The 22,558-nt window shown below is 42.0% G+C and overlaps 2 protein-coding genes across 3 annotated transcripts in view; one reads left to right on the top strand and one right to left on the bottom strand.

The window, feature by feature from the left end:
• Positions 1 to 5,351, bottom strand: part of IQGAP1 (IQ motif containing GTPase activating protein 1) — a 47,851-nt gene extending 42,500 nt beyond the window's left edge. For both annotated transcript variants that reach the window (XM_062501809.1, XM_062501808.1), the window contains exons 1-2: positions 5,297 to 5,351; positions 3,406 to 3,505 (exon numbers count right to left, since the gene is read on the bottom strand). In XM_062501809.1, the coding sequence (XP_062357793.1) occupies positions 3,406 to 3,505; positions 5,297 to 5,348 (152 nt within the window). In that variant the 5' untranslated portion in view covers positions 5,349 to 5,351. The remainder of the gene's footprint in view (positions 1 to 3,405; positions 3,506 to 5,296) is intronic.
• Positions 5,352 to 8,596: 3,245 nt separating this feature from the next.
• On the top strand, positions 8,597 to 21,826 carry TUBGCP4 (tubulin gamma complex component 4). The gene is made up of 18 exons (XM_062501300.1): positions 8,597 to 8,674; positions 8,772 to 8,900; positions 9,482 to 9,604; positions 9,981 to 10,034; positions 10,483 to 10,539; positions 11,087 to 11,166; positions 11,817 to 12,018; positions 13,977 to 14,142; positions 15,283 to 15,407; positions 16,079 to 16,129; positions 16,513 to 16,618; positions 16,946 to 17,053; positions 17,292 to 17,430; positions 17,917 to 18,094; positions 18,880 to 19,014; positions 19,988 to 20,104; positions 20,523 to 20,662; positions 20,966 to 21,826. The coding sequence occupies exons 1-18, from the start codon at positions 8,597 to 8,599 to the stop codon at positions 20,976 to 20,978; spliced, it is 2,001 nt and encodes a 666-aa protein (XP_062357284.1). The 3' UTR covers positions 20,979 to 21,826.
• The last annotated feature ends 732 nt before the right edge of the window (positions 21,827 to 22,558 follow it).

The raw sequence follows: 22,558 nt of genomic DNA, 5'->3' as shown, positions 1-22,558 counted from the left end.
AAATTACAGTGTTTGAATACAATATTATACTGTAATAATGTAACATGATTATGGAGAAGAGGAGTCACCAAGGGTTGTTCTCCAGCTGCCTCTCACCCTGCCTTGGCTACCATCGACTTTATAATGTTCATCTTTTCAGCTTCTGAGTGTGACACAGAGTACACCAGCGACCTTCATGTGCTCTTAGGTCTTCCTCTTCTCCTTAGAGATATAACTTCCAATCTGACCTTCTCTCACCATGAAGAAAGATTATTAGCCCTCTCACAACTCAGAGGGACTGTTATCAATAGCACAAGCAAAATGCCACAGTATTCAGATGCTATGCCTCAGTTACACTACTGGCAAAGAAGTCAAATACAGAAAATCTCAGATCAAGGGCATTAATTTCAAACACACTGATATTTTATGGTTCTTGTTTAATTGTTTCTGCTGCATGAATTTCTTACCAATAAAGCAGCCAAAAGCCCTCTTCTAGACTGTACCAGTAGTGAAAAATAAAGCTTCAAGGGCAATTTACAAAATAACTTCTCAGGAAGGAAAAAAAGCTTCCTGGAAGCAGACAGTGAACTCAAGCCGTTGCTCTCCCTTGTATACCTTAATTATTAAACTCAGAAGTCCATTCCTCTCCTAGTCTTTTAATCTTTAACTCTTGTGTTAAGTGATATGGCCTTAACTTTAGGAATAAGGAACTCCAACTCATATATACATGAACAGCCTTTATGCTACTAAGCAAACATGGGTTACGGGTTGGATAAGGGTTGAGGGTCTCCAAGCAGACCTTCCACTTGAAAAATAAGTGCACCAATGGCCAAGGTGGCTACAATGAAGACTGTACACCACTACTTGAATTCTGAGAAACACAGCTGTTGCTTCCTTCTTTACAAAACATACTGGCAACCACTAGCCATTTGAAAAATCTCAAGGCTTACGCTGAGACAAAAGTGAAAACTTCCTTTTTTCTAACAAGGTGTGGCAAAAATCAAATGCCCAGCTGCTCAACTTCATCAATATCAAGACGACACTCAGAAGCAGAGACAAGATCACTAAGAACTTCAGAGTCAAAGCTGATTTAGTTAAAGAGTAAGTCCCCACGATTAAGCAAGAGCAAGATGAAAATATTAAAGCTGTTACTGTGGAACGTATTTTTACCTGAGGGTTTTTTGGTTTTTTTGTTTTTTGTTTTTTTCTGCAGACCTGGGCATGGAATTCAAGAGAGAATCAGCACCTCCTCAAGTATTTACTCCAAGGCTGATGACAGGAAGAGTCCACAAATGAAGGATCTGGGGCTCCTTCAAGCTTGGACAGTTACTGCAGTGCAACTCATCTCTCCCTGTTTGCCCAGCATTTGCTGCTAAAGACTTTGGATTCAAAGGGAAGGAGTTATTTTGAAACACAGTCAGATCTTACTACTTCAAACTTCATTCAAGTCTGTATGGAAGGAAAATTATTATCTACTAGTAACTAAGCAGTCTTTGTGAACCTACCAGTAGTGATAATTCTCATAAAGCACCTAAAGGACTACAGCATAAACTGCGTGCTCCCCATCCCTTCAAAAACATACCACACATTCTTGGTAAAATTAAAGTCCTGGAATCAAATCTGTTGAATTCTGTCAGCAGTAAACTTGTACAAACTTAGTACTTCCTCCTCAATAAAGTCACTACAGCTGAACACGTCTGCCTTGCTAAGGAAGAATTACACATATTCGTACAAAATTCATCACCCAGCCAGGGAATATTTTCTGGCTCTTAACCCATATCATCTTTTGAAAGACAAAGGGAGACTTAAGTGTTCAGTAAGCCACGACAAAACACGCTCTCAGCTATGTCGAACATGTGTTTATGTATGTCACACACCTACTCTTCACATACGGCATATAGGATTTAATGTCTACAAAAATATTTTTTTAAATAGCAACAACAGGACTTCATGCATTCATTTTTAATAACAGTTCTTTTTCCTTCACAGCATCTACTGTGTTCTGATCATACGTTCAATTAATTGTCTGAATGAAGATACACAGTATGTTCATATGCCTACTAAACATGGAGATTACACACATGCTGGAATTCAGGAATAAGATAAAAGTTATTTCAATACTTTAAACAAAAACCAGGAAAAATCTAATTCAGCAGGATCAAGTGAAGGGTAACACACTCGGGAAAACATGATAGACCATATAAACAGAAGACAAGAAACAAATTTCAGCAGCACAACTTCAAGGTGACAACTCAGCAAAACTCTACTATACCGTAACACCATGAAAAAGTAGGTACTATGCAATCATGTAGGATACCATCAAATCTATTGGGGTATACAAAATAATGGTTGCACTCTTTAGAAGTATGCACACTAACACCCTGTGGGAAAAGTTTTTTCTTTTTTGGCAGTGGACTTCCAGAAAGACACCGAACGCCTGGAGAGAAGTCTGAGCAACCCAGGGAGAAGTACTACAGATCTATTAAACATATGGATGCATGGAGAAATATGCAAGAATTTAGTCCTCAGCGTGCAAGGGATATACACTGCTACAATTTAAATTTGTAAAAGGTTGCACTTAAGAGGAAGGGAATAACTGTTTTTCGTGTGCACTGCTATGCCGGAAAGCAATATTGCACCAGACAAATACAAGTCAGAAAACAGAGAGTGACTTAGAATTAAGAGTCAGACACAGTTAAGGGATAAGGGTTTTTTTTATCTCAGTATCTAATAAGAATTTTTATGATGCACGAACTTGCCAAGGTGGAATACACCAAAATGTACACACACAGCAGATCACGGATACAATTTTACGGCCTTTGTAAATTAGCATACTTAACAATGATTCTCCAATGAGAGGTTTAAATTAACAGTGTGACATCTTCTTATCTTAAAAGTATTTTTCCCCAGATGGACTTACTTTTAGGTTACAGGATATGTTTTAGAGAAGGTCTTGGTTACTCAGGATACCATAAGGTTTTCGGCCTCCAACTGCGACGCCTTTAGCATGTTTGGTCTTCTGGCTTAACAGAATACCAGGACTATGCTAAGACATTAGACTATAAGAATTAAAAGCATGCATATTAAGGGTATTGAGAATATATAACAGGTATATAAAAAGAAAAGGTAAAAAATCATCATCGTATCAGGAGAACCCATCCAGTGCTAGGAAGAACAGAGCAGTACAGATACAGAGTCCTTGTCATTAAGTCTTTGAGAACGTTAGGTACACACATCAGAGGTTAGCTGTTTTTTTCAGGGAGGAAGGGAGTTTCTTTGGTTTTTTTGGTTGGTTGTTTTTTCCAGTGAAACTATATAGACACTAAGAAATGGAGACAAGAGGTAATATGTATCCAAATTATTCCCCATACCAAAGGTCACATCTTCTTTTAAAGCACCAGCAGTTTCAAAAACAATTATTCTCACCTCTTTGCTTCCTCCAGATGACAAAGGTATTCATAGGCTACATTCTGGCGTCGCCTTTCATCCATTTCCTCTGCTGTTAATCTCTCATTATCCAAGACAGCTGAAAATAAACAAAACATGGCCCTCAGATGGTTGAAGATCGAATATAACAGAAACAGGCACATCAAAAATCAGATACGACCTCTCCCATAGGGACCCATCACAGTTTTGGGTTTTTTTAATTCAGAAAACTAAGGATGACTTGCTCTTTACTAGCAACACAAGATGCCCTGTTTTCTTATCATTGTCACATCAATTTGCCAGCTTCCTTCTTCCTGACTTCACAAATTGACTGCATCCCTCTTACAATTTCTTAAAAAACAATCCATTATTTTCTTCTGGCTTTGCCTTTGTCTTCCTCAAAAGCACATCAATGACCACTTGTCCCCTCACCTATCCTCTGATTTTTGTAGCAAAAGATTAAGGAATTACGCAAATACATATTCACATCATATAATCCCTTCTATATCTTTATAGTCCACCTCTAAAACAAGGTGGAAATGCTACTCACACTACCTGTATGGAAGAGAATCATTCAGATTCCCAACCTGCGTGCCATCTTCAGATCACGCTGAAGACCTACATAGGGGTAATATGCCTAAATCTTCCAGATTCTGTTCAGAGTCTCAGTGAAAGTCTTCTCTTCCCATACTTACAGCTAAATACATCTCATGTCAAAAAAAAAAAAAAAGAAGAAGAAAAACCCACAGGTTTTTTAGGTTTTATGGACCAATTTGACTAATAGGAAATGTCTCATAATGTCATAATGTTATTAAGCAAAGGCTAAAATGCCTTCAACAACAATCTACTGTGCACTTGTGAGACCCCAGCAGGAACCCTGCATCCAGGTCTAGCATCCTCAGCACAAAAACTGTTAGAGCAGGTCCAGAGGAGGGTAACAAAGACTGTGTTCCGGTGTCTGGAACACCTCTCCCACAAAGGCAGACTGAGACAGCTGGGGTTGTTCAGCCTGGAGAAGGGAAGGCTCCAGGGATACATCACTGTGTACTGTTTCAGTACTTAAAAGGGGGCTTATAAAAAGGAAAGGGGGATACCAATGGGACAAGGGGGAACAGTTTTAAACTAGAAGGGGAAAGATTTAGACCAGATGATAGGAAGAAAGTATTTAACCAAGATAGTGAGACATTGGCACACGTTGCCCAGAGAAGCTGTGGCGGCCTCATCCTTGGAAGTGTTGAAGGCCAGATCGGACGGACTGCTGCTTACAGCATCGCCCCTCCACAGAACCACGTTTTCCTCCGCCACTGATCATTTTTGACGCGGTGTCATAGCACAGGCGAGCCCGCGCATCGGACGTCAAGACCCGAAGCCTCCCTCTCCTCGGCAAACCTATGACAATGCAGTGAAGGCGTCCGACGGGAGCGGGATGTGGGCCGGCAGATGGGGTGTGGTCGCCAAAATCGGCGGGAAGGCGGAAGGCAGGGCCGCCCCCGCCCCGCCCCGCCCGCGGCGGACATCTTGGGCGAGGCGCGGGGCCCGCTCGCGGCAGACGACGGCGGCACAGCCGTGGGGCGCCCCGTCACTGCCCTCCACTGTCTTCTCCCAGCGCTCATCTCCAGCACACAATAAGACTGTCGGACTTGGACGAGCTCTCGCGAGGCACGGCACCCATCTCTCGGGAGGCGCGGCTCGCCGGGGCCCGCGAGGAGAGCCGGCGGGGCGCACCGCGCCCGCAGGGCAGTCCCAGAGCCCGGACCCGGCGGCTCCCCCCATGCCTGCGGCAGCCCAGCCTCCCCTCCCACCGCTGGACCCTGGAAGGCACAGACAGCTCGGGCTAGGCGTCGCTTGGCAGCCGCGCGGATTCCCGCGCCCCCGGAGCCCCGGTACTCACAGCCATAGTGGGGCCGGGACACGGCCAGCCCGTCCACGTCTTCTGCCGCCATGGCGCTGCGCTGGGCCGGGGCTAGCGGGAGCTGGGTGCGGCTGTTCCTCTTCCTGCTGCACTGGGTGTGGCGGGGGAGGAGTCGCCCCTCCGCGCTCTCCCTCTCCCCGCCCCGGCCGCACCCTGGTCGCCCCCGCCACCTCCGGCCGCTGCTGAAGAGAAATGACGAGTTGCTCAGCCCCCTCCGGACGAGAGCCAGCCCCGAGTCTAGCCCGGCTCGTCCCGCTGAATTGAAGGACCCGGCTTGGCCGCCCTGCTTCTTTCCGTGGTCCCTCCCTCTCCGCGGGCCAGCGTCCTGAACCTGAATCTTTCTGTTAGGCTGATTCGTAACACCCACCTAAATTCTGGCCTTAACTCTGCCAGCGTACTATGCGGGACACAGCCCAGGTCAACCTGATCATGACCCACGTCTTACCATCTCAGTCATGCGAGCCCCACTGTGTGCAGTGCAGCCTCATCAGCTCAGTCTCCACAGCCCGGCTGCCTCCCATGTGCTGCTTTGCCTCGGCCCTCTTGTCCTGCCAGGTTCCCCAGCTACATTGCCCCTCACAGTAGCAAAACCTGGCCTTGCTGGATGCAGCCGTGCCCTTCCATAGAAACGGCTCTGCTCACCAAACCGTGGTAACGCATCTGAAATGTCAACCACAAGTTGAAACACGGTGCCCCAAAACAATAGCAACATCCAGCAGCACTGCCACAGGTGAATCACGCTCTGAAAGTTTCCTTCCCCTCAGAAGATATTATTGTTGCTTTGCCTATTTCTTGTTCAAGGATCAGAGCACTGACAATGCCATCCACCATGTGTCCATTTTAATTAGCCCCATGAATTTCACTGCCTGGGCATACATTTACTACCTAAGCACAAATTAAGTAATTTGGAAGACCAATAGCCTTTGTTAGGAAAGCATCACTAGCAGGTAAGGGAGTCAATCATTCTCATCTTCCCAGCAGTGGATTCAGTTTCAGCTTCCCCAGTACAAGGAAGACATGGACATAATGGAACAAGTACAGTGAAGCTGATTAAAGGCTTGGAGCATCTGACATCTGAGGGAGAGCACGAGAGAATATGCCAAGAAGCAGTGGGCAATGGACTGAAAAACATAAAAAGTCCCACTTCAAGGAAATAAGAAATATTTCTATTCTGAAGGTCATCCAACACTGGAACAAGTTAACATAGAGAAGCTGTGGAGTCTTTGCCTTTGGAAATAGTTCAAGCCTAACTAGGCATAGTCCTGGACAAACCCACTCAAGTTCACCTGGCGTTGAGGAAACAAGGTGGGACTAGAGACCTCCAGAGGTCACTTCCAAACTCAGTGATTCCATAAGCCCATCAAAAATTATATTTACTTATCATATATACATAGGCAACATGTATAGGACAAGAAGATACAGTCTTATGCTGTGCCAGGACAGGTTTAAGTTGGACATAAGGAAGAATTTTCTTCACAGGAAGGGTGATTAGATACTGGAATGGGCTGGGAACGTGGCGGAGACATCATCCCTGGAAGTGTTTAAGGAAAGACTGGACATAGCACTTAGTGCTTCAAGTGACAAGTGACTTAGTACACTTAGTGACAAGGTGGTGGTCAGTCATTGGTTGGACTCAACAATCTTAGAGAACATAATTGGTTAAAGGAAGACCATAATTCAATAATTTCAGAAATAACTACATTGGGGAATGGTAGACATAAATTACAAATCAAAATGTTTTAGAATGCAGTTAAGGTTCTAATTATTAACATTTGCATTCACATGTGACCACTTGGAAGTTACAAGATAAGACATTTAAAATAACATTTACATGTAAACTATGTCAGAGTGCAGAATTTATTTTGTTGCCCCTTTTTTTTTTTGCAGTGCTGCAACGTTTTTTGTAGTGCCACAATCCTCCCTCAAAAACATCTCATTCTGATAAGAAAAATAAAACATTAGTATTGCTTATCATCAAAGAACCTATCTGAACTTCTTCAAGGTTGTATTCAATGGTACATATAACAGCTCCCCTGATTTAAGAATTCTGTTGTTTGTTATTTACTCTGCAAAATGTTTTTATTAGGAGTTGTGTATTTATGTGTCTAATGTATTGCCTTTCCCGATTCTTGACTTTTTTTTCTCTTAATGTTGAATAAGCACTAGTCAGATGACCTTGCAAATATTACAGAGATACCTATTTTTCTCTCTTTTAAAAATTTGAGCAATCAATTCTGTAAAAAATTTTTTAAGTTTTTTGCCTTAATGAATAATCATGTATAATCAGAAAATGAGCACCAAAATCCTTTAAATAAACTACTGTTATCTGTTCTTTTGGAGGGGTTTCCAGACCAATTGCATACTGTGATATTCATGTCAAGATTGCATAACAAATGCCTAGACCAACTCAGTCATTATTATGACACTAGAAGTTTTGTCAACAGAAAGACAAAATACAATAGTTTTATTATACTCATACTTGATTAACACTGTTAGGACTTCCAAGTTACACATAAAGCTGTATAGCTATATAGCTACATGCCCATATTCTTCCTATATTTCAGACCTTATTGTGGCAAGGTGAACCAAAAACATATTAGATGACCCTTAACACTAAACACTAATTTCTTCTAAATTAAGAGTAAAAATGCACATAGAGAAAAACACTCTCACAAATGGGGGGCTGGAGGGAGAGAGGGGCAATGAAAGAGGCTACTGAAAACCACTTTATTAAATAAATTCATAGTTTTCAAACTAGACAGTTTTCATTAAAAGACTAGCCGGATTACGACAGGAAGTGAAGGAAAGCAATACATAATAAATGGAGAAAGATAAAACTGGCACTGATAAAACACTGACACATAACGTGAGAAACCTAGTGAGGCATACCGAAACAACCTACCTAGAAGGCTACGCATTTGCTCTTGTCCTGGATGGTACCTCCCGAACCGGCACTCGCCATCACAGCCACCACGTTACTGCATCGTCCTCTTCCTGCCAAGGCCAAAGCGCCTCTGGAGCGGTCGGGACGTGAGCGGGGGCACACGGCGCCCCTCACGCCGCGCTCCGCTAGGCCGCTCCGCTGCCTCTTCCGGCGTGCCCTCCCTCGCGCGGCCCCCGCCGCCGGCCGTTCCCCCGCCCGTGGCCATTCCCGCCGGCCGTTCCCGCTGCTGTGCTCCTGCTCCTTAGCCGTTTCCCCCGTCTCCTCCGCGCCCCTCGCTCGCCGTTTCCGGCGGTCCCCGCGTTGTCCCGGCAGCCCGTGCGGCCCCGCGCGGCAAGATGATCCACGAGCTGCTGCTGGCGCTGAGCGGGTACCCGGGGGCGGCCTTCACCTGGAGCAAGCGCGGCGGCCTCCAGGTGTGGCACGGCCCCGACCAAAGCCGCCGCCCTGCACGGCCCATCCGTCCGTCCGTCCGTCCGTCCCTCCGTCCGTTACCGCTGCTTCCTCTTCTAGGTGTCTCAGGAGCTGCCGTTTCTGCACCCCAGCGAGACCAACGTCCTGAACCGGCTGTGCCGCCTCGGCACCGACTACATCCGCTTTGCTGAATTCGTGGAGCAGTACACGGGACACGTACAGCAGCAGGTGGGGCCGCCGGGCCGTAGTATTTCCCGGGAATAGTGCGGCAGGTACCAGTAAGGCCTAGCTGCCCAGGACGCAGGAGCGGCCCGTGCCCGGTGGCCCATACCCGCGCTCGTGCTAGCACCGAGCAGAGCTCCAGAAAGCTCTCTGCGATGCATATAAGGGAGGGTAGAGAGCAGTGAAGGATGAATCAAATGTAAAATCCTGTTCTTTGGGATGTCTTGTAATAATTCCTGACCACACCAGACTGGCCAGGGTTTGTGAATTGAGTGGGATGTTCATGACTGTCTCCTCATGATTTGTGAAGAGCCTTGAGATCCAAGAGGCGTGCTTAAGTGAAAAGCAGCACTGGTACCAGTGGCTCCCAGCACTTGCACAGGTCCCCAAAAGAGCAAAATATAAATCTGCTCAAGTAACTCTCATTGTGACAAGGATGTATTTGTTCTTCTGATCATTTTATGGTGAGCTAAGGTGCATTTCAACATGTTCAGAACACTGACTACTACTGTGACACTGCACAGATACTACGTTACTCTTCAGACTTGCACTAGGATGCTGATGAAAATTTTATTGTTTGGTTTCAGGATCACCATCCATCTCAGCAAAACCAGAGTGGATTGCATGGCATTTATTTGAGAGCCTTCTGCACAGGTCTTGATTCAGTGCTGCAGCCTTATCGACAGGCACTACTTGACCTAGAACAAGAGGTAAAGGAGAGAAATACAGAACAAGAGGCTGCAGTGCTGCTGACAGATTGTGAAAAATAGTAATTTCTGCAATAAACATACTAGTAGTAGCTTTTAAGATGAAACAAGGTATTTTCCTTTCCACATTAGAGATGCCTTCCAAATTATTCCTGTGAGATGCCATTGTAAATTACTTTTCATCGTAATAAGTGTTGTCCCCTCTTCCTTCAGTTCATCTTTGTCAGAGCCCAGTGCTGTCTCAGACCATTATGGCTTCTGTTTTCAGTTTTAGAGGTTTTGATTAATCTCTGTTAGACTAGTAGCTGTCTTATCTTGGGTAGTGTCACTATCCAGTGGTTGTGGTAATTAATCTTCATTATTTGCTTTATCTTTATAGTTTCTGGCTGACCCACATCTTTCCATCTCACATGTTAATTACTCCTTGGACCAGGTATGTCATGTTATTAAAGAGATAGTGTCATTTGCTTGCACTTATCCCTCATTGAGTCTAATAACAAAGTGGTGGGATAAACAAGGCTTACTCTATCATGTCATGCCATTTCTATTTAATGGCTCTACATCTATAGTCCCTTAATCATGCTCGGAGAATCACCTGCACTTTAACACAAAGCTAAGGTCCTCCACCTTGACCCTCACACATTCCTCACTGACAGTTCTAGCCTGAGCTAGAACATAGTAACTTTGTGCATCTTGGTCCAGTGGAGGGAAGACATACTTCTAGAGATTTGCATGTCATGTTTCTAATTTGTGGGGAAAGACATAATAGTTTTATTAAATTATTGTGTTCAGCTGCTGTCCACAGTTACTCAAGTATAGGGTTTTTTTTTTCTCTTCCTTACATAACAACCTAAATCAATATTTCACTTCCTGTTCTGCAGTTTCAGTTACTCTTCCCCTCTGTGATGGTCATGGTGGAACAGATCAAAACTCAGAAGGTACAGTAAAATTGCATCTAGTTTCTCTTAACAGGTTTTCTCTTTAGCTGATAAAGTAATTTCTGCCCCCATCTCAGACTTTCTAATACTAGAAGATAATGTCTTTTCAGTAATGGATGTCCTATTACTAGTTCTATTGTAAGTATTGAGGCTATTTGACAAATTTATTTACACTGAATTTGACTTTTTCCCTTATCCCATAATCTTTGATGTCTTGAATTTTATAGGACAGGATGCTGGTGGTTGGAATTTTTCTTTTCTGAGTCTGTTTTCTTTACTGTTGCCTGAAAAAAGGCAGGGGCTAATGTTTTAGACTCCAAAGATGCTTACATTTTTTTAAGGGAAAGTATTGAGAGAAGCTTGAGTGTAGAGCTACACATAGAAGGCCTTTTTCATCACTACACAGAGCATGTTACACCTTTCTTTCTGTAAGACTTGCTTGGTTTGTGAAGACTTTTTTTTATAGCTGAAAGTGTAATGTTTAAATGTATGAAAAGGTCAGTACAGATCCAAATAACAGACCTAGTCTAACCTTTTCTTTCTGCAGATTCATGGATGCCAGATATTGGAGACAGTCCACAAACACAGCTGTGGGGGGTTGCCTCCTGTTCGCAGTGCTCTTGAAAAGTATGTAGAGACAGTAAAACTTCATTGTTCTGGAGTTAGTGTCGAAGTGTTTCTTACTTGTTGAAACAGTACATGCAAAACAGCCTTGCATGATATAAAAGTAGGAGTGCCATGCAGGGGAAAACTGTCACCATCCCCATTATTTATCTAAAGCAGGCGAGTGGTGGAAATTAAGACTTTCTCCATACTTTGGGTTAAAGGCTCAGGAATCTTCAGACCCAGGTATTTTTTCTTCTTTTGAAGTCTACTTGTATTGTTTTGCAAATGGTAGACTTGTTACTGATCTTTGATCGTTCAAAATTATAAATGTGATGGTGTGGGTGTTGTGATGTTTGTATGTCCTTGCGGAGAATGTCAAACTACTTAAATGTCATTTTAGTAGAAACATCAGCCCATTGCAGACTTATAGCTCTGGTATATTAGCAGATTTCCATGGAGAAGTCACACGTTCAGAGGATATATGAGCGTAGTTTTGGATCTTCTACTTTTGTCCACCTTTCTCTGTTAAAAAAAAAGCTATTAAATACTACATTAGCAATTTTATACCCGCCATACTGCCTGGATGGCCAACTGGACCGTCTGGAATGACGTACAATGAGGTTTTGATTCTTGTGTGCAAAGGCCTGACTGACTGTTTCTCTTGACCTCAGGATTCTGGCTGTGTGTCATGGAGTCATGTATAAGCAGCTCTCTGCCTGGATGCTGCATGGATTGCTACTAGACCAACATGAAGAGTTCTTTATCAAACAGGGCCCCTCTTCTGGAAATATCCCTACCCAGCCTGAAGAAGATGATGATGACTTAGGAATTGGGGGACTTACAGGAAAACAGCTACGGGAACTGCAGGACCTGGTAAGATCTACAAGTCATAACTTGGCGTCTTTGCTCCTTAGGGATCTAAAGAATAAGTGTATGTATTCTGCTTCAGCGCGAGCTATGCTAGACAAGACATACACTGAAACCTGCTAGGATGCTAAATCGAAATAATACTGTAATAGGTTGCTGGTAGGCATGAGGGACAGAAACCTATTGTTTGGATAACCCCCTGGAAGAAAGCCCTATGGATGGAATCTGTGTAGACACTGATGTCAAGTAATGGGAACTTCTGCATGCCCACTTGTCCTAGAGTAACTTTATGATGCTTGTGTCCGAAGTTGTCTGTTCTGTTTATGTTCTGTCAGTCTCTTCACTGACTGGTTTCTCATTCCTTATGGTCAACACTGATCTGTTTAACATAGACATTGGTGGTAGTGTGAACAATTGCAAGAACAGGGTGTGGGAAACTTGGTTGTTGACTTGATTTGCATGCTTTCTATGGGCAGATGGGCCAGGTGCCTTTCTTGCATAACCATTAGTTGTGCAAATGTTACCTAACAGGTTAATGCTACTGACATTACTGGTAGAAAATGTGTTATGTGAGAGTCAAGGGACTGCTAAGCAAGGGAGCAACCTGCCAGCACATTGGTGAAATGTGGTAACTCTTCCTGTAGATGCTATATCATTAGAGTGCCCTTTCACAAAGCAGCTTTCTCAATGGAGTTGTCTCCCACACTGGGCATGTGAATAGTGTCTGAATAGAGAACAGCGTGGAGCAAGTTCAACTCTACATTCACCCTCTAGTTTATGGTGAGAAAACATTTCATGGGCACTTATGGAGTTAGTGTGGTGCATGCAGCTTGGCTGTGACCACACAGAAACTGTGTTGCATACTAATTAAGTGCCCTGTGCAAACAGTCTGCTGAAAACAGACTACACCCAAAGAAAAACAGAGGAAAACTTTAAAAAGACAGTTAGTGGAGAAATCTGTTATTTCATTATATTGGATAAAGAAAGTGAAAATTTCTGAATCTTCTAAGTCCATGGTGGAAATTGTAGACTAAGTAACTTATTTCTTCAGTATTATCAACTAACAGTGTTGGCAACTCTTCAAAGAGTACAGTAAGAACTCTTGAGTCTTAGTGGGATAGACCAATAAAATACTTGGGTATTGCCTCATCTAAAAGTGTCACTAGAATCTTAAGAAGTGCCAACCTGTTAACGTCAATATACAAATCTGTACTAAACTCTTCCATTGAAATGAAGAATTTTGTAGATGGAAAACATTCTCAAAACTTTGTTCGAGTGATTTTTTCTTTTTCTGGATTATGGACCACTGAAACTAATTCTCCAGTAACAAGAAAGCCAGGTGAAATTACAAATACTGTGTTCCTGAAGGAAGATCTTGCCTCCATACTTGATTAGCATTTAGAAAAAAAAATAATTTACTGTATTGTTCTAAAAGAACTTTCACAGGAACCAAGAAAACTGCCTTATCTTTGCTAGCAAGCCTTTGGATCTTTATCCTGTTTGGTCACTAGTAGAGGTACTTATATTTGGCCTGTATCACAAGTATTCTGACAGTGTTAAAACATTGGAATGGGTCTAGGGGAGGATTATTTTTGGTAATGCTAGTTAATATTGTTACGGCAGCAAGACTGATGTAATGCATTTGCACTATAACTTTTGCTTATGTAACATAATTCTTTAATACAGCAAATCTATTGCTGTTCCACAAAGGTTTAGCTTCTTTTTCCCCTTCTCCTCCACTCTTTTTGAATGCAATATCTCTAGGGAGATCTGGTAGCTTACCAGAAGCATAAGGAAGTTTACTGCATTACTTAAATGATACAAATCAGTTCTGCTACCTTTCTGCTTACTTCCAATGCTCTTAAACACTCTCTCTCACACACATGCCCCCTTTATACACCTTCTCTATCTGGTTTTCTGACACTGTTTTGCACTTGATTTCCTTTCCCTGGTGTCTCTGGCAGCGCTTGATTGAGGAGGAGAACATGTTAGCTCCATCTCTGAAGCAGTTTTCCTTGAGAGTAGAAATGCTGCCTTCATACATTCCTGTACGGGTTGCTGAGAAAATCCTCTTTGTGGGAGAATCTGTTCAGATGTTTGAGAATCAGAATGTTAACCTGACCAGAAAAGGTAAGGAAAATCTTTCTTGCAACCTTTTCTCAGTTATGAGTGACTGACACGTAGTTTCCAAAATGCCACATTAACAACTTCCTCAACAGTCACTGATGATTGGCTGTTTTTCTTCAGACTGTATGGATAGTTGTGCCAGAACAGAGCAGTAGTCCCAGTGTTCTGCTGCTGATTGATTCCAAGGGAGAGGTGTAAGAACAGGATGAGTAAATAACACTTTCCAAATATAGTCTCCCAAGTTTCCAGCAGCAAGTCACCATGTGATTTGCTCTGGATAAAGCAATTGCAAAGGCCTTGTTTTCTTTTCAGTTTGCATCCCTCTCCCTAAAGGCTGCATATAGACACAAAGGCACATTTGCTCTGAGCCTATATATTACAGAATGGTGTCATGGGATTAATTTGCATCCACAAATATGAGATTCACTTGCAAGGTGGTCCCAAAGTTGCTATGAAAGACAAATTACATGGAGCCTTAAAGACAGCAAGGGAGAGAAAATTCTAGGTGATGGTTTACTTTGAGAGCTTAAAAAGTTTACATTAGGGGTCGTGTGGGAGATATATTCCTGGACCAATGGAGGAAGACTGCTGTGGTGGCTCTACCTTGAGTATATCTATGCAAAAGTACTTAAATTACTTGAGTGACATTACGGAGAACAAAGGACAAATTCATTTGGACTGTTTTCTTGCAGTAGCAGAAGCAAGGGGAAAAGAAATCTAGCTCAGTTGGTTAAAGAAAAACAAAGTCCCCAAGTTCAAGCAGTAGGATAGATTTGAAAGGGGCAGGGGTATGGGGAGACCTAAACCAAGTGGTTAATGTAGCAGGAAAGTTTGTGGGTTCAAAGATCTAGCTCAGTCCTAGAAAAAGGGCTTTTAGCAGCAACCATTTATGTAGAAAATATTTGGGGGTTTTACTGATAGTATAGCACTGCCATGGCAAGTGTCCACACTGCATCTGTACATGCAATAGTAATCTTATACCTTGGTACTTGTACTTTGAAGCCTTCTTTTCATGTTCCTTGCCAGACCTGAGACAGTGCAGTCTTCCTGTTCTACTATGCTGGAAGGGGTCCTTCATTGTGCTGCATGTCTCCAAATAGCATCCCCTTTTACTCTCTGGAATTCTCTCTCATTGCTGCACAGGCTCCATCCTAAAAAACCAGGAGGACACTTTTGCAGCAGAGCTACATCGACTCAAGCAGCAACCACTTTTTAGTTTGGTGGACTTTGAATCAGTGGTTGACTGGATACGGAGCACTGTTGCTGAGGTGAGCATCCTAGGAAGGGTGTCTACTGTGCAGGCTGAGGAGCTAAGTTTTGTGAATTATGTGGAAGAAGGGGGCTCGTCAGTGCCAGTGATTGAACAAACATGTCACAGTGTAGTTGTTCTAACTGGTCTCAGAGCTTCACATAAACGCAACTTCTAATGACAAAAGGACATTAACAAATACTATGCTCTTTCTTGAGGGAAAGAAGGGAATTTTTGTTGGTTTTTTTTCACATGAAATTACTTCAGAACTTTTCATTTGCTTTCAGCATAATAGATGGCATCTGGCTGAGCACATGCTTTGGCAGTTTTCAATCTTTTTTTCACTTGGGGCAGGGAGGAGAACCTAAGAATATCGGGAGGTTAGAGAAGCAAGAACAAAGCTGGGGAAGAACTGATTTCATAGGAATTTGCACTTTTTTTGTCACACGTCTTCAGGTTTCTTAGGCAGAGCTTTTTGCTCGTATATATCAAGAATTTTAACTGGTAGCATGGGCTGCTACACAGGACTCTCACTGTCTTCTGTTGTACTTCAGATAGCCTTTTGTATAGGTGCTCTTTTTGTATGCATCACAAGTGTCTTAAGACAGCAGCTACTCTTCTCTCTGAATGGGTGAGATAATTCTGAGGGGAGGTTTCTGTTGTTTTGTTTGATTTTTGTTTCTTTACTAGCATCTTTGGAAACTGATGGTGGAGGAATCGGATCTACTCGGACAACTGAAGGTAATGCAGCTGCTAGTTTGTTTTTGTTGAAGCAGGTCTCTTTTTTCTTCCCTTCTTTCTTCCCATTAAATACTTTACTGCCTTACACTCTGGGCTTTCTTCATTTAGTAAAGATGTTTCCATTTTTCATTCTCAAGAGTGAGCATACACTGATAGAACTTGCTCAGAGACTGAGTTAGAGGGGTATGTGTATGTGGTTTTGTAGTTTGCATCTTGAAGCAAAGGCATTGTAGACTTTTTGGTCAGTGAATGAAATTCAGAGCTCTCCAACTGTGTTTAGAAACAGCAGTTGTCCAAGTAATAAAAATGGTTGCTATCAGCTAGGATGCTTAAAATTTCTGCTCAGTTTTTGCTACGTTAGGTACAAAAATATATCTCCACAGATTATAAAAGACTTTTACCTTCTGGGAAGAGGTGAGCTGTTTCAGGCCTTCATTGATACTGCACAACACATGTTAAAGACTCCACCTACGGCTGTAACTGAACATGGTGAGTGTTGTTTATTTGCTTACCAAACTGTCCTCATTGTGGTATAGCAGGAAAGTGGTAAGCCACGTCCAGTACATGGACATTTAACTCTCTACATGATGTCATTAGTTTTGAAACTACAGCACTAGTGAATTGGAATGCATCAGAGAGTGAGTGAAAACAATCCCTCAGAAACCTTCTGATGACAGGTATTTGAAACTAGAATTAAAAGAAAGGAGTGTCAGTTGTACATCACTGTTGTCTTTTAGGACCCAGTAAATAATTAAAGGGTGCAAAATTAGCACTAGCTGCATCACCTTGTGCTGATATGTATTCTCTTGTTGTCAGATGTCAACATTGCATTTCAGCAGTCTGCTCATAAGGTGCTGTTAGATGATGACAACCTTCTTCCTCTTCTTCACTTAACTATTGAGTATCATGGAAAGGAACATAAAGGTATCTACGTGCATTTTTAGAAGTTAATTAAAAGGGGAGATGATGACCTTGTTTTCAAATCAATTAATTACCCTTCTCTCAAGTAAAAGAAATACTCATTTTGTTTTCTTTACTGCCTTATGTAATGGCCTAGACTACTTTGGCTCTTCTTAATTCTGTTCTTTCCTTTTTCCCTTTTCTTTCTTGCCATGGTTGCACAGACCAAGATAACATAATTCAGCACCTTGCTTGTTTTCAGATACTTGTCAGAGTCGTGAAGGGCCTTCCCGGGAATTATCACCACGTGAAGCCCCCACATCAGGATGGGCAGCTCTGGGCCTTTCTTACAAAGTTCAGTGGCCACTGCACATTCTTTTTACTCCTGCCGTTCTTGAGAAGTAAGCACTAAGTATGGTCTTTCTATATTCATCCCTATGTTCCCTGATGTGAGGCATTCACTAGTGTTGGGGGTATTTTTCCTCTCTATGGAGAGAAAAGGTAGAGCTATTACTCCCTGAACCTTAAAATGACTCATTTCACTTACTCATATTGAAAGTATTTGTAATGGGAGTAAGACCTGCAAGATGCTTACAGATCTGCACTGATTTACAAACAGCACTACTTTAACAGTGTTTTCATTGACAGCTTCCCTCCTTACACTGAAACTAACTTTGTAATTTTTAGGTCAGTAATAAATACAAGCAGTAATCTTACTCTGCAAGATGCGCAATGGGGCACGCGGGCCGTGACTTGATTTGCCCTAACTATTGGCCCTAACTAAGGTTACCTCCTGTTCCTTTTTCCAGTCTTGCATTGTTACATTCTCCATAACTGCAGCAGAGGAAGAGTTTAGTCTTAAACAATTTTGTATTTTTTGACTGTAGGTACAATGTTGTGTTCAAATACCTGCTGAGTGTGCGACGAGTCCAGGCTGAGCTACAGCACTGCTGGGCTCTCCAGATGCAACGCAAACACCTGAAATCTAACAGAACAGATGCCATTAAGTGGCGTCTGAGGGATCACATGGCTTTCCTTGTGGACAATCTTCAATATTATCTGCAGGTGAGTATTACAGAGAAAGATAAATTGTATCAGTTAATCAGAAAGTGGCAGAAATGCATGGAGGGAACACTGAAGACCTATCTCAGGTTTTTGAATCCTTGTACCTTAATGGAATCAGGATTTCCTTCACAAGTCTAGAGCTTCCTCCAAGTTCCCAGACTACAGCTACAATTACAGGGTTTTTGGACTTGTGAATCAGTGAAATGGAGGAGTTCTTTAGCAGCTATCTTATGCTACTAAATGTTTGTGAGAAACTACTCATCTCTGAAGGACCATCATTAAGATACCATCCTGGTTCCTTCTCTGGCCTCTTTAAGTGAACTCTATTTTGAGTTAAGTTTTGGGCTTTTTTGTTTGTTTGGTTTGGTTTTTAAAGAATTGAGAGGGGGCCTGGATTTTTAAATTCTCCACGGTAATCTGCCTGAGCTTTTGTACTGCTGCCTTCTCCCTAAGATTCCAAATAGTATCTCCCAGTATAAAATTCAGAAATTACTACAATCAAATACCTTTGTTTACATGCTAGCTATATACCTTTTCATAGTTAAATAAAATGACCATTTCCCTTTCTACTTAGATACTTAGGCATCAAAAATTGTTGTGTACCCCACATTGTGTACTGCTCTTGTATATAATTCCCCATTCATCAGCCAGAGAGAAGGGAATCCTCAGCCTCTAACATAGGAGTAGCAATAAGGAAAGCAAGTTTCTTACTCAAAACTTCTGGCTGGTCTGAAGCACTCTCAGTTCCTCCAATCACTAATGAGGTATCTTCACATATTCATCAGGTAGATGTACTGGAGTCTCAGTTCTCACAGCTTCTGCAGCAGATAAATGCCACAAGAGATTTTGAGAGTATACGACTGGCTCATGATCACTTCCTAAGCAATTTGTTGGCTCAGTCTTTCATCCTCCTAAAACCTGTAAGTAGGTCTTGTTTTCACCTTATTCTACCCATTCTCCAAGTGCCCTAAGAAACACACCTTTTTTAAAACAGATCAGTGATAAACCGCAGACTACAAGGTATAAACTATAACTGATAATTCAATTAAGATAATCTAATTTACAGTTCGTGAATGTGAATGCTGTATTCCTGTCAATTCTAAGTGAAGCTTATTTCAGTGTTCAGTTAATCTTAGTAACTTGTGTTTTATCACTGTTTTTATTACAGCTATTTTATTAAAGAACTAATGAGCATAGTGTTGGCAACTGTATTCCTGTGGGACTCATACTGATATGCATTAGACTAGGAAAAATTCCCTCTTCTACTTAAAAGAAAAAAAATAGTTGAGATGTTCCCAAGTGGACTTAGGGTCTTTTTAATTTCATTAATTAAAAAAAAAAATTAGAAGCATTTTTATAAACAACCTCACACAAACATTTGCAGAGTAGGTTAGTTTCAATGAAACACAATATCTCTGGGCTCCTCTACAAGGTTACTGTAGAATAAAGGTGTGAGAATAGTAATTACCCAGTCAGATCAACTGATACAAAATAAATTCCAAGTTTAGTGAGCAGTGAAACCAAAGCCTTCAACCACACCTCTTGTTGGTCTTCATCCTGCCTTCTTAATCCCAAAGCTGCAGTGATGACCTGCTGGTTGGATAGAGAAGCCAGTGTGCAAGTCCTGTGCCTATCTGGATGGTTCATGCCAATTGCTGTTTTCTCAGAATGTCTGCAGAGGTCGTGGGAGAGACAGAGGAGAGATGCAGCATAACATTTAAATCCTTTTTCTATAGAAAACCTTTTAATAAAAAGCTACATCAATATCTTCCTGACTAAAAAAATATATCAGCAACATCTTTGTTATGAATACTACAACTTTTCAGGTACCTGTTTTCTCTCTGTGTTCGAACTCTGTTTCAACTACTAATTTATACTTTTTATCCCATGTAGGTTTTCCACTGCTTAAATGAAATCCTGGATCTTTGTCATAGCTTTTGTTCTCTGGTCAGTCAGAATCTGGGCCCACTAGATGAACGGGGAGCAGCACAACTCAGTATTTTGGTGAAGGTGAATCTCTGTTTCTGTGGCTCTGTTCTCCCATGCAAACATTTGCCTAAGCAGTTATCTTGGCTTTAACAGCTGTAGAACAAGAGTGAGTGTAAGCCAAGACCTTCCATGTAAGTGCTTGTAATTATTTTAACTAATCAACTCGAGTTGGAAACTCTATGTGCACAGAAAGGCAGATTGGGGGCAGATACTGGAATAGAAAGGAGTCGGAGGTTGGTACCTCTGTCCCTCATTTTGGATAACTAACATCTAGGAGTTCGTGTGGCTCACACCGTACCTTATCCTAGACTAATCACATCTTTTGCAGTGATTCTTTTCTTCAGGCTGTTCAAGGACTGGGTAGGCAGAAACAAGAGATGATATGCTTGCTTTCCTTCTCTTCTGAGAAGGCCCAGAACTGACATCTTCAAATTTGCAGGGATTCAGTCGTCAGTCATCACTTCTCTTCAAGATTCTCTCTAGTGTTCGCAATCACCAAATAAACTCTGACTTAGCTCAACTGCTGCTACGCTTGGATTATAACAAATACTACACCCAGGCTGGAGGAACTCTGGGCAGGTAGGAATATCTTGAGGGTTGCTCGTAGCATTATCCTGAGGTACTTGAAGTACAAAACCATTTTTTTGATTTCTTCTAATTATTTTGGTTTACACTAAGTATTGATAAATACTGTGACAGAAAAATAACAAGTCAGCACACGGTAATTTTTGGGTTTCATATGCTTTCTCCTCACTGAGTTTCTTTTGGCAAAAAGTTGAACAAGCTGCAAGCTGCAGCATTTATTGGCCAAAAAATGCTGGTGTGGGTTGGTAAAGGGAGTTACTTTCAACAGGTGGTTAATACTGTACCTTTCTCTTGCAGTTTTGGCGTTTAAGTACTAAAGGCCTTTTCTTCAGGCTGTGACTAGTGATGCATCAAGCACTGGAGACTGGTGCTCTTGGACAACTGGAGAGTTTGCACTCAAATGCATTTTTCTTTGTGGCTGGCTTTTGCGTGATGAACTACTGTTTCAGAGCAAATTGGCAGGAATTGCCACTTACGTGAGGCTGCCCAGCAATTGCAGAAAGCTATTCTATATCTTCTGAACTCATAAAAATATGCTTTCTGCAGCTCTGCATATACTTATAAGTGCTTCCAGGGAGGCAACCTGAACCTCTTCAGAAGGTGAAAAAACAGAATTATGATGTCTGGACTCTTCAGCTGGACTGCAGTGTCTTTTCTCTTCAGCTGGACTATGTTTCACTTCAAGTTTGAGTATGGAGGAAGTAATCTTTTCTTGACTATGAATGAAGTTTTGGCTGTATTCTGAAGTTCCACTTGTGTAATAAGCTGATTTATAGTACACAGTGTCTGCTAATCAAATACCACTAGGTAAATGAAGCAGCAGTAGCAATTTTCAATTAAGGTGAAGGGGGAGGGAAGAAGAAATAGATTTTTTTAAATCTCTTCTCACACAGTGTACTAATCTAGTATACTTGTATAAGCCATGGAGACACTATTGTTATCACATGCTTTGTCTATACAATTTAATACAGTTTATGTGCTAAAATTACACTTGCCAAGACAGGAGCTTTGCCTATTCGAGTAGAAAGTGCCCTCTACCAGCAGAAAAATGGTAAGGAGATGATTACCTGGGATGTTCATGTTCACCTGTGCTGTTCTCATTCCAGACTATGTAGAATGCTACTAGTGATTACCCTACTGAACCCAAATAAAAAAATATCTTGTCATGCAATTATATGGAGTATTGTCACGTCTGCACCCCGGTGCAAAGGGAATAGCATGGCACAGCCTTGTCTATCATTAAAAAGCAGTATCTGGCAGGAACTTCTTGCCTGTTTCTAAGATTTCCTACCCTTGCTAAAACAAACAGACCATCTTGATGCAAGTCCATTTTGAATGACTGCCAAAGAGAACCAGTCCATTTTGAATGACTGCCAAAGAGAACCCTCCAGTCCACCACTGGGGTGTTCAGGATTCCCAGTTTGAACACAAATGCTGCCAGGAAAGCAGCCTTCCCTTCAAAGGGTTGGTATTTGCACACACCTGCAGCTCTCACTAAAGTTACAAGTCCTTGGGGGAAAAAATCCTCTCTGCTCACTCAGACATAGTAACAACAACCAACAAGTATAAGACCTGGCACCTTCCACAGATTACAAGGTTTTATGGTAGGACTGCACCTGACGAAAAGTTTAAAATTAGCCCTTGACCTTGGAAAAAGCTAGAAAGCATTGAAGTTTGAATATGAGATTTACAGACCAATACAGTCAAATGTCTGAGCCATTAAATGACAGAGGAAAAAAAAACACACTGAGAAAAACTTTACACTTTTGAAGCAAGGAACTAAAGACTGCATGAGAATGGAGGGAAGTCTTCAACCTATAGCACAATTTGAGTGAAGAGCTTTTGCCTTTATGCCGGCTGACCACTAAGATGTGAATGCAGAAGCTCAAA

The sequence above is a fragment of the Cinclus cinclus genome, chromosome 13 (assembly GCF_963662255.1).
Source record: "Cinclus cinclus chromosome 13, bCinCin1.1, whole genome shotgun sequence".
In the NCBI taxonomy this organism is placed as follows: Eukaryota; Metazoa; Chordata; class Aves; order Passeriformes; family Cinclidae; genus Cinclus; species Cinclus cinclus.
Note: the sequence above shows the minus strand (reverse complement) of the source record. Positions and strands in the feature narration are given on the sequence as shown.